At 45.1% G+C, this 17,059-nt stretch overlaps 2 protein-coding genes across 2 annotated transcripts; both read right to left on the minus strand.

Annotated features, from left to right (window-relative positions):
• Positions 1–10,993: 10,993 nt before the first annotated feature.
• Positions 10,994–11,999, minus strand: LOC121855974. Its single transcript, XM_042351191.1, has 2 exons — positions 11,607–11,999; positions 10,994–11,245 (listed from the first exon to the last, which is right to left on the minus strand). Exons 1-2 carry the CDS (start codon positions 11,997–11,999, stop codon positions 10,994–10,996), a joined length of 645 nt encoding a protein of 214 aa, XP_042207125.1.
• A 3,184-nt stretch (positions 12,000–15,183) lies between these two features.
• LOC121855975 lies at positions 15,184–15,660 on the minus strand. The gene has a single exon (XM_042351192.1). The coding sequence runs from the start codon at positions 15,658–15,660 to the stop codon at positions 15,184–15,186; it is 477 nt and encodes a 158-aa protein (XP_042207126.1).
• Between the last annotated feature and the right edge of the window lie 1,399 nt (positions 15,661–17,059).

The raw sequence follows: 17,059 nt of genomic DNA on the forward strand, positions 1-17,059 counted from the left end.
GGTATCCAATTTGGGTATCCAATATGTTTCGCGTAGCGCGGCTAGAGCTAGCTCGCATCCTAGATGGCCAGCCCTGGTCGAATGTACCTCTTGTACGATAAGTTCTGTGTTTTTTTGACCCTGGGTAACAGTAAGGGGTTCTTTTGGTCTGGATGGAGAGCAGCACCCTTCAGTCGGCCGCCTACTCTGATCAGGCCGTCTGCACCCAGGTAAGGTTCCAGTCTGGTTACGTCACCGGTCCTGACGGAGTGTTCTCGTGTTCTCGTTCCAGCGCATCCATCTCGTGGGGAAAACCCTTCCTTTGTATCAGTCGCAAGGCAGCTAATCTTGCCTCACCCAACTCGCTGATCTTCAGTTGATCTTCTTGGTGACGTTCTTCCTTTGGATTGCTGAAGCGCCACTGTATGAACCTCCTGAGCCATGCCACACCTTTCAGTAGCTGATGCCATGAGGAGTACCTTTCCCATAGCCCGTTTAGGGTACTCTCCCTCTGGTCAGTGCTCGTTGCCAGTACTGTTGCATCTCCTTTTACCTCCGGGTCACCATCTGTAAGGTTAGGAATCGGCTTTGGGTTCTTTAGCCAATTGTTTTCTCCCAACAGGAGAAAGAGGGGGTCCCTGAATCCATCTGCAGTTCTTGTTTAATTATGCCCCATGCAGTCCACGGCTGGCATCATCAACTGGGTTTTGGTTGGAGCTCACGTGTCGCCGCTCAGTGTTTCGTATGCAGTGAAGGGCGACCATGCTGTCTGTCCAGAACACTCACCTGTCGATCTGCAACTCTAGTTCTTCTCTCAGTTATTTGCTTGCTTTGTCCGCCAACACTGCCGCACATAGCTTGAGTTAAGGTATGGTTTGCTGTTTTAGAGGAGCTAGCTTGGCTCTGCCACACACAGAGGAGGTAGAGTGGGCTCCATCTCCACTTGTGATCCTGAGGTAGGATACAGCCCCGTATGCTTGCTGGGAGGCGTCACAGAACACAACACAAGAACACAAGAATGGAGGAAACTGGAGCGGGCATATTGGCCCATACTGGGCAGTCCCGTTTACACCCAATCCCTATTGCTCATATAAGCATCCAACCTATGTTTGAAGCTATTCAGCGTATTCGAGTTAATGATGATATTTGGTAACTTGTTCCATTCATCCACTACTCTGTTTCCAAACCAGTGTTTACCTATTTCCCTCCTAAATCTAAATTTGTCTAATTTAAAACCATTGTTATGAGTTCGCTCTCGGTTGGAGAGTTTGAGTACCTTTGTAATGTCCCCTTTGTTTAGCCCTGCCTTCCACTTATACACCTCTATCAGGTCGCCCCTCGCTCTACGTCTCTCGAGGGAGTGCAAATTAAGATGCTTTAACCTGTCTCTATACTCAAGGTTCCTAATGCCCGGGATTAGTCTTGTCATTCTCCTCTGAATTCTTTCCAAGGATTCTATATCCATTCTGTAATACGGTGACCAGAACTGAACTGCGTAATCCAGGTGTGGTCTCACAGGAGCAAGATACAGTTTTAGGATGACCTTGCTAGTCTTGTAACTAACACTCCTTTGTATGAACCCAAGTACTTTATTAGCCTTGTTACGAGCAAAAACACATTGTTTACTTGGCTTAAGGTTCCTACTTATCATTACTCCTAAATCTCTCTCGCAGTCGGATTTCTCTATGGCATCGTTGTTCATCTGGTATCTGGTTTCCCTGTTTACATCTCCTATACTGAGTACTTTACATTTGTCCACGTTGAATTTCATCTGCCATTTTTCAGACCATTCAAAAAATTTGTTTAGATCTTCCTGTAGTTTTGCTGAGTCCTCGTCAGATTTAATAACACGTCCTATTTTAGTGTCATCAGCAAATTTACTTATGTTGCTGTCTATGCCGATATCTATGTCGTTTATGTATATAATAAATAATAATGGTCCAAGTACTAAGCCCTGGGGAACTCCACTTGTGACGTTGCTCCAATGGGACTTAGTGCCGTTAATGCTCACTCGCTGTTTCCTGTCCTGTGACCACGCCCTAATCCATTTAAGGATGTTACCTTTGATGCCAGGAGCTTCTACCTTTCTAACTAGTCTTTCGTGGGGGACTCTGTCGAAGGCTTTGCTAATGTCGAGATATACCACATCATAATTGTGCCCCTCGTCCACCGATTCGAAAACTGATGAAAAGAATGTTAATAGATTAGTTAGACAAGAACGTCCGCTTGTGAAGCCATACTGGGAATCATTGATCAATCGGTGCTTCTCCAGGTGATTTCGAATAGAGTTTGAAATGATTGCTTCCAGTAATTTGCCTACTATTGATGTTAGACTGATTGGGCGGTAGTTAGAGGATAGTGATCTATCCCCCTTCTTGAAAATCGGTATTACATTCGCTATCCTCCAGGATTCTGGTACTACACCTGTTTTTAAGGACATGTTAAACAACTTTGCTAAGGGCATACTAAGCTCTTCCTTACATTCCTTTAATACTCTGGCAAATATCTCATCGGGACCAGGTGACTTATTAGGCTTTAGTTTGTCTATTTGCTTACTAACATCATTACTAGTCTACTATCTCGCTTAATTTGTTTTCTTCACTATCTCTGAATAGAGTCGGTGCCTCGGGTATCATGTTTAAATTTTCGGTGGTGAAAACTGTTGAAAAATATTTATTCAAATTATTGCTCATTTCTCTGTCGTTATCAGTGAGCTCGCCGGCGTCGGACAGTATTGGTCCAATCTTTTCTCGTGTTTTAGTTTGATACATTTGGTAGAATCCTTTGGGGTTTGTCTTTGCCTCCCTTGCTATCCTTACCTCATTATTCCTCTTTGCTTTCCTTATCTCGGTTTTAACCCTACTCACCAATACCCTATAATAGTCCCGGAGGTGAATTTCGCCACGATTTATCCTTCTACCTATAGCCTTCCTTTGGCCGATGATGTTCTTTAAATAATTATTAATCCATTTAGGGTCATTGTTGTCTGATCTGAGTTTTTTGTATGGTATGTTCTGCCTTTGTGCATTAGTAACTCACTATTTAAATTGTCGTGGAACTCGGCAATCTCAGATCTCGTTATTAGGTCCGTGTCATCTGTCAGGTTCACGGCCAAGCGCGACACCCGCTCTCTCAGCTGCCTCTTTAAACTGTCAAAGTTCGCCCTTCTGAAATCTGGTACTTTAGTGGAATTTTCCTTACGTCTGCCCTGAAAATCTAACTGGAATCTAATTTCTTTGTGATCGCTGTTTGCAAGTTCGTTCCCTACCTCGACACTGCTAATGAGGTTTTCTCTGTTTGACAGAACTAAATCGAGTATATTATTACCCCGTGTGGGATCGGTTATATGTTGACTTAGAAAACAGTCCTGGATCGTCTCGAGAAAATCCTCTGATTCTGAGTTACAGTACCTGTAAAGTCAGTCCAATCTATTTGGCCAAGGTTAAAGTCGCCTACTATACAGACTTTGTTGTGTATGGAAGCCCTGCGCATTTCATCCCCGATAAGTCGCTCATTGACTCTATCAAGATTGGGAGGTCTATATATTACTCCTGTGATTAATTTTTCCCTACCGTCGATTAATTCTATCCACATTGTTTCTGTATTCCGCTCAGTTTTTATTTCCTTATTTATTTCACACTTCAGATTATCCCTAACATAGATTGCTACTCCGCCTCCTTTCCTGGTCTGCCTATCGGTATGAAACAGTTTGTAACCCGCAATTTGGTATTCAACTGGTAACTCACGTGTGTCTAGGTTGATCCATGTTTCAGTGAATGCTATTATATCGATTTTTTCGGTACATACCAAGGCCCTATATCATCCATTTTGTTTCTCATACTTCTACTGTTCGCGTAGTATACATTTAAGTTAGTCGTGCTGTGAGTCCTCCCTTTACAGCGTTTAGTTTTAAACTCCCTGTCTAATTTAGTTTTGTCATCATTCCTAACACTATTTCCCTGTAATCTTTCACTTTGTTTACCCGCTCCCACTGCAGTCTCCTCCACCCCCGTGCTCTTATGTTCCCCTAGCAGTTTAAAGACTTCGATATCTTTTGAACTGCCCCCTCTAGAGCTCCAGCCAGGGTTGCTACTCCATCCCTAGACAGGTGCACCCCATCCCAAGCATGAAGGTCCCTTCTGCCATAGACGTTGTCCCAGTTGTCAATGAATAGGACTGATATTGACTTGCAATATCTGCCAAGACGGTCGTTGACACCAACTGCCCTTGACAACCATTCACTGCCAACTCTCCTTGTAGGCAGGACACCGCATATGATAGGGACCCCTCCCTTAGACCTAATACGATCTATCGCTGCCTTGAACTTATCAAGAAGCTCCTCGCTCCTACACCGGCCAATATCATTGCCTCCTGCACTGAGGCAGATAATGGGTTTGTTCCCATTACCAGACAAGATATTGTCCTTCCTGTCAATTATATCCCCCACCCCAGCTCCTGGCAAACACACCCTCATCCTATTTTTGTTTTTACTACAAAAGGCCCTGTCCATTAGGGTGTGTCATAGGAGGGAAGATCAGCTAAAACTAATGGCCCATCACTTTTTTGGTAGATTTTAGTGTATATAAACAGAAAATAATTTCAGTTTCAATATTTTGCAACCTTTTGCTAGGTAAATTTTAGCGTGAAATTTATCGAAAATCTAACGTACAGCTGCATTAGTGCATTACAATTAAATAGTGAACATTGCTTTCTGACTTCATTCTTTAACAACCCAACTAACAATATTTTTTCTGTTTCAGATTCTGATGCATTTATAAGTTGATAATATTTGCGATGGCTGCTTGTGTCAGGACGAGGAACCAAAAATCCAGCCATCTCAGTCACTATCTTGGGTCTGGGAGAGAGCTCCTGAAGTCGGAGTTGCTACATTGAGAGATGCTTTGAGATACGGTGTTTTAATCAGGCAAATCAGTGAAAAGAACCAAAGAACTTACACAAACAAAGACATTGCCAGTGATATGACCAAAGCTGTCTTGGCACAGTACACGCTCAGTTCAAGCCTCCAGTCATAACAAGTCAGAAGAAGATTAGTGAGAGACTGCTAGCCAGTTGGGAAAAGGCAAGAGATATCTCTCTTGGGAGAGGAAAACTTGCAGTTAAGGACAGCTTTGCCAAGCAACTGGACCAGTTATTTGACATAATTACTTGCAAGTGCCCAATTGTTCTCTGTCCTGAGTTTGGATGCGATCGTGACTGTAAATCCGAGGCCCACATCTCCTGTATTTGCAAGCGTGAACTGAAGATTCCTGTGATCGAACTGGCATTTGTCAAAGCACAGAGAGAGAAGACTGGCAGTATAGAGGCTCTCATGATTTCTAGCCAAGATATTCCGGAGTCCAAGAGACAGGAGGCTGCCACAGAGAGACAGAAGAGGAGAAGAGTTGCCGAGGAAAAGAGACTTGAGAAGGCCCAGGGTGAGGTAAAAAAGGCCGATGATTGGAGTCAAGCTGATTCAGAGTTTAATGACTTCCCCATGGCTGATCCGAGTGCTGACCAGGAGAATGGTGACTTTGTCCCTAACCCAGAAAATAATGATCCCAAACCTTCCAGGCATAAGATTCGAAATAGGAAAGATATCTCGAGCATAGCTCTGGCCAGCATGTGACACCACACTGGTCTCAGAGAAACTGAAGAGATAGCAACAGCTGCCTGGATTGACGGTGGTTTGATAACACCTGATGATGTTCACCTGGTGATAGATCATAACAAAGTAAGGAGAGCTCAGGAGAAACTTGTCAGTAACCTAGAAGAGGAGTTTGATAAGGGGATAAGAGAAAATGGAATCAATTGTTTGTTCTTTGATGGGAGAAAGGATGACACTAAAGTGTTCATGAAAGTTGGAGATTCTGACAAGTTGTTCCCTGCCATGATGAAGGAGGAACACTACTCCTGCTGCAGTGAACCAGGAGGGAAGTATTTGTGGCATTTCACTCCAGAGAAAGATGACATCAGGAAACCAGCTGAGATAGTGGCAGATAACATTGTGAACTGGCTCAGAGAGAGGAACGTAGGCCAGACCCTGCAGGCCATTGGAGGGGACAGCACCAACACGAACACAGGGTGGGCAGCAAGGGGGGTCAGTGGATAGAGCGGAAGATTGGGAGGAAGCTGGTCTGGGATTGTTTGTGACCTTCCACACCAACGAGTTGCCACTCAGACATCTGATCCAGGAGCTGATGGTGTCTCTTTAAACAACAGATGTCTGGCCCCTCTTGGCAAGATGCTGGACTCTGCCACTGAGTTAGAAATAAATCTGGAGGTTTGAAAAAATCACAGTTGGCCTCCACTCTGCTGAGCTTGCACATACTGCTGCCACGTGACCTGGAGTGGCTCGACCAGCACTATGGTTACATGATTTGCAGTGCTTTCAAACTGGGGTCATGCCTGATAGACTTGCTTACCTGCAGATAGTCCAGTCTCACATTCTAGGTGGCTCAAGTAAATTTGGCTCTCAGGCTCTTAGAATTTGGCCCATCATAAACTGAAAGGGAACCAGCTTCACAACCTGAGACTTATTGTCCAATTCATCGTGAGTGTCTACTTGCCAAATTGGTTCAACACCAAGGTCAAGTCATCGTTCTCCGAAGGTCCGAGGCATGTTCTCTTCCAGCTTGAGCTCCTGAGGAGTCAGCCAAGGAAGGTTGTTCAGATTGTGGAGCAGACTGTGAGGAGATCTTCCTGGTATGCTCATCCTGAGGCAGTTCTGCAGACAATGCTCTGCAGTAAGGATGAGGAGGAGAGAAGAGTGGCAGTCAAAAAGATCTTGGATATGAGACTTATGAGAGGATCTGGGCATGACGAATCAGTTGGTGACGATTCCTTCAGGGTCAGGAAGACTCCTGAAGTCAATCTAGGTGCCAAGACCCTCACTGATCTCATAGATCTGGATAACATCCAGGCTGGCAGTGAGCCCCCTCTTACCTGCAGCCTCACCAATGTTCAAGTCAGAGCTTTCCTGGACAACCCCATGCATGTCCCTGCCTGGCCCTCGCACACCCAGAGTATAGAGCGTTGTGTACAGCAAGTGAGCGAGGCCAGCAGTCACGTGTACAGCCAGGAGAGGAGGGAAGGCTACATCTGAGCTCAGGTGGTCAGCAGGGAGGTGATGAGTAGAAACAGAAGCAAGAAAGACATGTTCTCTATGGTGTGCAGCAACACCGGGTCGTAGTAGTAAAACCGGTTTTTGTATTTGATGATTTTGTTTTCTAAAGGAATATTAAATTTAATAAATGTGTCAAGATCATTCGTTTCACTATTCTGGATCATTTTCATCCTAATAAATTAACCTGATACATTTACTTTACTTTAAATAAGCTATTTAGTGGTGTTGGTAAAAGGGTGGGAATACTGAATTTTCATAAGATTTCAAGTTAAAATTTACCTAGCAAAAAATGAAAACTTTTCAAATCTGAAGATATCACATGATTCTGCACATAGAACTACATCATTAATACCATGGGCCGATTTTTCAAACTCAAAATAAAAAAATTCGCCTCCGTATGACACACCCTACAGTGTCCATGTACCTTACCTGTGAGTCACCAACAATTAAAGTTTTTATACCTTCCTTGTCATCCCTGTCCCTGACTGTACTAACGTCCAATTCGTCTATCAAGGGATTGAACGGGTTGGTATACTTAGCTGTTGTTGTCGTTGTTGTCGTATCCTTGGTGTACTTCTTCACCACCAGCTTCGTCTTCCCACTACTCACCACCTTCCACTCGCTTGAGTTTTCGTCAGACACTGGCTCCCCTTTTAATTTCGCCAGCTCTTCCTTTAATTTCAGGTTCTCCAACGTGGTCCTCTCAATTTCTTCCTTGGCCCTCGCCAATTGTTCCATGGACCACTCCAATTTGGTCAACAAACTCACACACCCAAGACCGCACATAGCACTGGCTAGTTATTGGATTTGCGCATTCAGGGTGGTAACATCGAGGGATGCATACTTGAGACAAGTGAGGAAGTTCATTTAGCCACTGCCGCCAAGCAGCTATGTTGTGTTCGGTCATTTGCTCATCCCACCCGATGCCTCGCCTGCACTCGTCCTGGAATATGATTTTTGGCTCGTATGGTGCTTGGAGCGATGATTCCGAATGGGTCGTATATGGAGCTAACCATACTCAGGAGACCTCGCTTCGTTTGTGGCTTCGTTGGGATCTGGGTTCGGACTGCAAGTTCGTCATTCTCTAGATCCCATATGATTCCCAATGCTCGCTCAGCTGGGAGCCTGTCATCCTTCAATAGTATTTATTTCACTTCAATGTCTCTTTCCGTTTGTGGGACTGTTCTGAGGACCCCTTTGTGGTTGCAGATCCTGTTTGTAAGTCTGAACCCGCCTTTCTTCATCAACTGCCTCAGTTGGTGAGTGATTAACGCTGCCTTCCCTGGTGAGGCTACTGAAAGAAGTAGATCATTGACATAGAAGTTGCGACTTGCTTTCTTAATTTTTTCATGGAGCCTTTGCCCGTGGTCTTGAAATGTTCATCGTAGTGCATATCCAGCACATGATGGGCTCCACACTCCCCCGAAGAGATGTACCTTCATCCGGTAAGTGACCGGGTCTCCCGATAGTTGGTCGTCTGTCCACCACAGGAAGCGCGGGGCGTTACGATGCTCAGGCAGTACTCGTACCTGGTGGAACATAGCCTCGATATCAGCCATGAGTGCCACCCTTTTTTGTCGGAACCTAATGAGGACTCCCACCAATTTGCTGTTGAGGTCTGGCCCTTGCATCACTTGGCTGTTCAGGGACACTGACTCATACGTTGCTGCACAGTCAAAGACTATTCTCAACTTCCAGGGCTTATTTTGGTTCAATACTGGGCGATGTGGGAGATATCAGGTTTTCCCCAGCACAATAGTAAGCTCACGGTGTGGGACTCTCTCAGCGTGTTCCTTGTTGACCAGGTTTTGCATCTATTCTCGATATCTTTGGCGGAGGTCTGGATCTTTCAGGAGACGTTTCTTCAAGCTCGCTAACCGTTGCTCAGCTAGTTTCCTGTTATTCGGGAGTTCGGGCTCTTCATGATGGAACGGTATGGGAAGTTCATAGTGCCCGTCCACCCTCGTCACTGAAGTTGACCACAGCACCAGGACTCTTCTGTCTTCAACACAGATGGGGTTTTCATTGCAGTGGGCTGAGTCACATTCCCAGAAGTGTCTGACCTGTTTCTCTAAACGAATCTCCAGGTTCAGTGGCCTTTCTGAGAGGAGGTGGTTGCTTGCTAGGTGGTCACTTATTGCAGGTCCAATCGGTCCATTTATGGTCCATCCTAGAAGTGTGCGCACCGCGAACGGCTTTCTATTCCGTTCTCCCCGGTCCTTACTTCTAACGGTGTTAGGGCTTGTGGTACATCTAACCCTATCAGGAGATCCACTCTTTCCCGTGCATGGAGTGGTGTGGTTCCTTGGAGGTGCCTCCACTTGGCAACAGCTCTGGTGTCTGCAACCGATGCTTCCAGTGAAGAAGGCAGGTCTTTAATAACGAGGATTCTGGGAATGTTGATGGATCGACTTCTTCTCACTCCGACGCAAGTCACCTTCAGATCCATCTCTTTGGCCTTCACGCTCTTCGTCTCCTTCAGGATAGTGCCTATGGAGATGGAAACAGACTTCCCTGTTATTCGTAGTCGGTTGGCTAGGCTCTCTGTGCAGTAAGACCTTTTGCTGCCTGTAAGGGCGGTAACGATATTCCTGCTCGTTACCGCTGCTCACTCGCTCATTTGCTGGCGCGACCCCCACTTGGGGGTTGGACCGAGGTGAGGAGGTCGCTGCCACCAGTGTCACCGGCAGACATTACCCAGATTTCAAACCAGACACACCTACCCCACTGCTCTTCCAAATTCTGGTGGTGTTCTCATCAAAGGATCTGGACTCGTGGGCTGTGTCCCCAGACCGTCACTTATCGACTGTCAATCTCTGAACACCTACCCGGAAGACTACTGCGGCTGCAACGTCCTCGCCAGTTCCTCTCCACCGTCGGTACCCCGGTGTTTCTTCTGCTGTAGTAAGACATCTGCCACTGCTGTTGCTCGTGTGAGGAACTGAATGGACCTTCCCCAGGGCCGCTGCCGTAGGAAATATCTCTTTATTGTTTGATTCCATTAATTGTTGACTCCCATTGATTGTTTGATGTGGGAGACCCAGGTGATACTTCCAATCAGGGGTGAAGGAAACACACTGGTGTCAAGTTCGTAAGTTCTATTTCTGGGACAAACACACAAAAGGAGTTAAGACAGGGGGAACAGCGTCCTGTCTTGGAATCTCTCCCTGAATCAATAATGGTAAATAGTACAGTTACATATTACAGCATATTCGTCTCATATATCTACATTTGATTCCATTGATTGTTTGATTCCATTAATTGTTGACTTCCCTTAATTGTTTGATTCCATTAACTGTTGACTGCATTAATTGTTTGACTCCCGTAATTGTTATTTGATGTTTGTTGAGTGGTGTCAGAGTTTTGTATTATATTTTTATAGTAAAGAGATGTCAATCTTGAACGGTTGTTTGTTATTCCTCAGAAAACCATGGTCCTTGACTTTCCTTTTATAAGATCCTGATTAGGCTGGTAAGGGATTTCTTTCCCTAAGTCCCAGGCCTTTACACTGCTTGAGTCAAAGAGTGCTCCAGTGATCACTGTTGTATTCGTTTCTCACCTTATCTCTCCGACCTTGGGGAGTGCAACTCTGCCTGGATCTGCAAGTCATATGTCGTAATTTTCGAGCCCCTTGCACTGGTTATTTTTTCGACCGTAAATATCTCTGGCCCATTTAGACAGGTTTTCTCGGCTCGTAGTCACCAGTGCAACCTGCCTGTTTCCAGCCCTTTTCTCCGTAACTCTCGAGCTGGATTTGGGTTTCCATGGCCTAGCTCCACTGGTCCTTGATTTCGGTGTCGACATGATGGCCTTGAGTTAAGTTACCTAGCTTCCGCTGCTTGTGGTCGGGCGACACTTTTGACTGATGTGCATCCATGGTGGAAGCTCTTTTCATCCCTTGAAAAACTGGCTGAGTTCCTTTTTTGATGGTTCATCCTGGTTTGGCATGTTATTGCGCATAGAATTTCTCGAGAAGTGCAGGAGATTCGAGTGGAAGCTATAGCAGCCATCTATGCCGCACCTTGTCTTCTGGATGCACTCGGCCATCCGGTGAGTGCGATCTAAGCAGGCGAAACAGCGACGTTCTTCACATACGAGTGAAGTTCGCGCTCCAGTCGACATGTTGAGGAATGTTTGGCATCTCTGCAGAGGGTGATATCCAGGGCACAACTGGCAAGTGCAGTTGTCCCTCCTCTCTTCCCGAAGTCACTAGGCCCACAGGTCTCCTTTCTGATGAGGGAGGGTATGGGTGTGAGCCTGTTCGTCTACATCTCGGCTCTTCTTGTTTTCACTCCCTCGAAGCTCTCCTTGCCCTGTCTAGCATCTCCAGTACAAAATCCTTCATCCACTCGACCCCTGGAGAATTCCCGTGTCTCTTTTCATAGTCATATGCTCTATCTTCCTATCGTTTCCTGATCTTTCCCGTGAATCTCTTATCCAAAGTATTCAGTGATTCGTATGTGTCAATTTCGTGCAGTTTTCCCAGTACCTTTAAGTTGTTTACGCAATTTCCCAGATCGTCCGCGAGCACCTGAAGTCCTTTAATGTCATCTGTTCTCACGGCTGGGCCACGTAGGACCTTGCCTATTAATTCTTGGTTATAGGCTTGCTTGTTGCCATAGCGCTCTTCTAGCAAGGCTAGAGCTTGTTTGTATCCTGCCCTAGTATCTTCTATTTGCAGGCACGCTCTCAGGGATTTCTTAGCGCGGCCGGTGAAGGCCGAGAGAAGTGTTAAAAATTTTAGTGCATAGGGTATGGGCGCCTCCCCAATGTGTCTTTGGAAGGCATGCTTGAACTCCCAATACTCGCCACAAGTCCCTCCTCTGAGCCTTGGCATCGGCCTCTGGGGAAGCCTCCTAGTGGCCATTAACTCTTTCAGTCTCGGGGTTGGTAGCATCGTGTCCGATGGCCTTCCTTCCATCCGTCCTGGGCGTTCTCGCTATATATCTTGTGCTTGGTTTTCCTTCTCCTGGGTTCCTGTTGGTGTCAATGCTTCCGGGAAGTGGGTATAACGGGTGGAAACACGTTCCCTCTCCCTCCAATGGGATGTTCCCGTCCCTGAAGCGCTGAGTGTTGGGAGCCGTCCTTGGGTGGGTGTCGAAGTGTAGCAGCTAGACACTCCTGTTTCCGGCGGTTGACAACGCGTGTCTCGTGGATACATTGTCGCGGCTGTGCCCACCCAGGCACAGGTCACTGGCCCACATCTGGGCCTGGAGGGCGAAAATGTAATAATATTAAAAATAATAGAATAATAATAATAATCTTAATTATAATTATAATAATTATTCATAGTAAATTAAATTTATAATAAAATAAAAACAAAATTGAAAATAATAATAATAATAATGATGATGATGATGATGATGATGATAAAGAACCATAAAGAAAAAAAAAATAAAGAACAAAAGTGGGAAACAATATACTGCATGTATGTTGTGTTGTCAATTGTAAGAGAAACAATTGAGACCCAGCAATTGTGTGTAAATGAGGCAGAAAGTCAGATCAGCAACCTGGGACTTCATCACAATTTTCGTGATGCCATATGGCAGCAGGGTCTACCATTAGATAACACATTATGCTTCCAATATCTTCCCAGGCGGTAGAACCTCCCTGTTTGGTAGCTGCCTACTACCTACCTACTTGTTTCCAGAAAAGGCTTTCTTCCCGGTAATGACAGCATCTCACCAAAGTCCTCCGTATCGCCTAAAGTCTGCAGTTGCTCCATATGATCTTTCATATTTTGCATCATTGCCGTCAATTTGGTGAGCGTCTGCTGATAACCCCCGATTACCCTATTCTTCCTGTCTGTTGGTTCCATCCTTCTCTCGGGTGATGTGATTTCTTCACTTCGCCCTGCCTGTGTGAGTGACCAGTTTGCATCTCTGTCGTTCAGGGCCTCCAGGTCTTTTACGCTGGCCAGGCTTATTTCCTCTACCTTGTTCCCTTCCATGACTGGTGGCACAGTGAACTCAATTTGGCTCTTTCGGTGGACAGTTAAAGACTGCAGAGTAGAAATTACAGATGTTACATATAAGATAATTATTTCACTCGTACGTTCCTTCACTATTAACAATTACATATGATATATTTGAGTAGACTCGGGTGTTAAACCATATAAAAACTTATGTGTTTCGGGTCTAATGTAGGATTTATTAGCTCCCTGATTTGTTAGCTTGTAGTGAATTCCTCCCCTACAAACGCTTGTCGCTGAGTAGCCGACCCCGCGAATTCCCCAGTGTATGCCTCGTGGTCTAGGTCAACCAGCGCCGCCTTACATGACGGAGGTCAACTATTAAGCCACGCCTACCTCCGCTATATAAGACCTGACCTCGTGGTGAGAGTGACCTACCAGCTCCACAAGAACCTGATAGGCCTCTCCATACAGTGTACCTTTAGACTAACATAACTAATATTTAACATTTAACATTGAACTAACATCTTAGTATATATATATATATATATATATATATATATATATATATATATATATATATATATATATATATATATATATATATATATATATATATATATATATATATATATATATATATATATATATATATATATATATATATATATATATATATATATATATATTAATAATACTAATAATAATAATGTGATTACCCTCCCAGTTATATCAGCCAGGAAGAAGTAATTGAACCACCTCCTGCCTCAATATACACATTTCTACATAAAACATTACTAGAGGAATAAAGATGAGAGTGACCAACCAGCTCCACTAAGAACCTGGCAGGCCTCTCCATACAGTGTACCTTTAGACTAACACAACTAACACCTCAAAAAAAAAAAAAAATAAAAAAAAATGTGACTACCCTCCCAGTTACACAAGGACCTGGGCGGGCTCACTAACTCCAACAATAACAAAAATAATAATAATAAGCAGCATTATATAAATAAACCAATATTAATACAAAGGTCTGACGACCCAAGGGAGCAGAACAAAGACAAAACACCAATAAGAAAGATGAAGCGATCTGGTTGAGCCCAGATTCTTTCTACTCCTACTGTATTTCAGTTTCACCACTTTTTCTTCAATTCCTAATAATCTTCTTTCACCTCTTAACTAATGACTTCGTATCGTATCGACCTACCCCTCTTTCTACCTACACCAACCAGCAAGCAACACCACCTCCTCTGCCGCTGCCTGGCGGCCCTCGCTCCCGCCGGCGAGCATGGCGACCCACAAGCTGGTCTCCCTCTGAGCACCCTCACCAACCAGCTCTCTCTACATCACGCTTGTCACCATGCTGCCACTTCCCAGCACCAAGCTGCATTGTACATCCAATACAACATGTATACAGAGAGCACATTGTGAGTTTCCTTTCTCCATCCCATCCTGAGTGTGAACCAAATAACCCGTACCCCACAAGCTCACTGGATGGCTAGAGACTATCTTCTGAACCCCACAGGGAGCGAGTTAGCCAGCCCCGAGACGAGGGCCATCTATTTCACATTTAACACCTCAGCAAAGTTCGTTGTAAACACTCACTCTGTTTCTCTCCTGTATCTCTCTCTCTCTCTCTCTCTCTCTATCGCTACGGTATATATACTGTTTATGAATATGATGTATTTCTTTGTGTATGAGCCTCTGTCCTGCGTGGCAGTGAGAAGTGATACCACCCTCAGTGTCAAGACCTGTCTAAATTACTCAGAATAGGCAAACTGTACTCCAAGCTTTGTTAATAAATTTGTTGAAGTAAAAAACCTATCCCTCTCTCTTCCAGTTTATCCTACTGTGGCGGTAGCACTCCCCCTGTCTAGCTTGCTCGAAACCCATTGTCTGCCGGGAGTCTTACTCTGCGACTCCCTCCAATAGGCAGAGCTTTGTCACAACGTATTAACACTGAGTCCTTCGTCTTCACTTTGGCACACCACACCAGGCCGTCATCACCCGGTACCGCTTCCAATATCCTTCCCAGCATCCATTTGCTCCTTGGGAGAGGATGTCCAGATATGATGACGATGTCCCCAGTGCGGAAGTTGTGGTGCACCCGGAAGTGCTTCTGTTGCTGCAGGAGTGTCGGGAGATATTCTTTCACCCACCTCTTCCAGAATTAGTCTGCAATGAATTGGGCATGCTTCCATTTTCGTCGGTACGCTTTTGCTATGGACTGATCGCCTCGAGTGGACAGGGCTCCCGCATGCATTCGCAGTAGGTGAAGCGGCGTGAGTGCATCTATGTCTCTCGGGTCGTCGGATACTGGGGTGATGGGCCTCCCATTGACGATCTCTTCCACGGCGCAGAACAGTGTGTTGAGTCGCTCGTCATCTAGTACCTGTGTGCCCATCACCCCCTGAAGAACCTTCTTCACCGTGCGGATCTGACCCTCCAATACTCCACCCATGTGAGAGGCAGTCGGAGGGGTGAACTCCCATTCTATATGCCTCTGCAAGAGTGTGTTCCTAACATTGTCACTGCTGTTCCACTTCCTCACCGCCGCCTGAAGTTCTGTGTTCGCTCCAATCATGTTGGTTCCATAGTCGGTTCTGGTGCGCTTGGGAGGTCCTCTGCGGGATGTGAACCTCGTCATAGCGTTGATGAATGAGTCTGTGTCCAGTGAGGTGAGGACTTCCAGGTGTATAGCTCGGGTGGCTAGACATGTAAACAAGCATACCCATCTTTTCGCCCGGGCCCGGCCTTGTGTTAACCATGAAGGGACCAAAACAGTCGACTCCGGTGCAGGTGAATGGCCGATCTTCTGGATGTACCCAGTCCTCTGGCAGGTCAGCTTGGCGTTGGTGGGTAGGCTTCCAATTTCTTCTTCGACAAATTACACACGTACGTAGTACTCGGTCGATCAACTTACGGCACTTGGGTATCCAATATGTCTGACATAGCGTGGCTAGAGTGTGCTCGCGTCCTGAGTGGCCAGCCCTGGTCGAATGTACCTCTTGTACGATAAGTTATTCTGTAATGGTGGAGGACAGGTCGGTGCTTGTCTCGCCCTGTTGCTCTGTTGATCGCCGCCAACCTCATCGAATAATTAATGAAAACCTTTAACAGTGGGAAATATTTATCGTAATGAGGTAACAAATTATTTTTCCGGAGACTGGGTGCTACTGAAAGTATACAAGTGAATTCTTTCTGGCATACATTGACTGTACAGTGTACGGTACCTGCACTGTGTACGTAGTGAAGTAATGTGAAAATTTTTGACGGTTTTACTGAATATCTCTCTATCTATATATAACAACAACGTACTATGTTTCAGGACCCCTAGTAATTGTTTACATCCGGCTAGTATGAGGAAATATACCCGAATAGCCAATTTCTTTCTGCTGGTTATATTACTGAATTTATTCGTAGAATATTTTTTTTACTTTGTTATTCACGTTGAGTGGGTGGTGTGAGGTGAAGGGTGAGTGAGTGTCTTCTGTACAGAATGCATAACTTATAATGTAAGTGCTGCCATCATACGAGTAACTGGACGGCAAGAGCTACTGTGTTTATACATGATCGTTTCTTCTACTGAAAGAGAGAGACGACCACCAATCACTCTTTCAACCCATCTTAGAGCTAAGGAGAGAATAGGTAGTTTTAATCCTACACCACGCTGTCTTGACTTTCCTTACTAATATCGTCAACACGGACGTATGGTTAGCAGATATACTATTGGTGAACGGAAATAAATTCACAGGAAAAAGTCACATGACTTGTCCACATTGACAACACAATATATATCTGATGGCATTGCACATAGGTTAGGTTAGGTTTTCCGTGCCTTTTTTCCTGTGACTTTTTTCTTGACTTTTTTTCCTGGATTCATACTATTGGCCTGCTTATATGCACACATGTCTAGTACCATAGCTAACACTGACCAGAGTGTCTACTTGATTATACCCGATGATGTGCTCACTAAAGTTGTTATTGGCCTTCATATTTTCGTCATGACAACCTAGAGAACTGTCACGCTTTTAGGGTCAAGAATA

Source organism: Homarus americanus, unplaced genomic scaffold, assembly GCF_018991925.1.
Source record: "Homarus americanus isolate GMGI-L3 unplaced genomic scaffold, GMGI_Hamer_2.0 scaffold19117, whole genome shotgun sequence".
Taxonomy (NCBI): Eukaryota; Metazoa; Arthropoda; class Malacostraca; order Decapoda; family Nephropidae; genus Homarus; species Homarus americanus.

What these genes read in the sequence shown, in the direction of transcription:
- LOC121855974 (XM_042351191.1), bottom strand. Translation starts at nt 11,999, where the DNA reads ATGCTACCAACCCCGAGACTGAAAGAGTTAATGGCCACTAGGAGGCTT. An exon ending in CGGACGATCTGGGAAATTGC is followed by an intron (nt 11,246 to 11,606) that starts GTAAACAACTTA and finishes CACCCTCTGCAG; the next exon opens with AGATGCCAAACATTCCTCAA.
- LOC121855975 (XM_042351192.1), bottom strand. Translation starts at nt 15,660, where the DNA reads ATGACGAGGTTCACATCCCGCAGAGGACCTCCCAAGCGCACCAGAACC.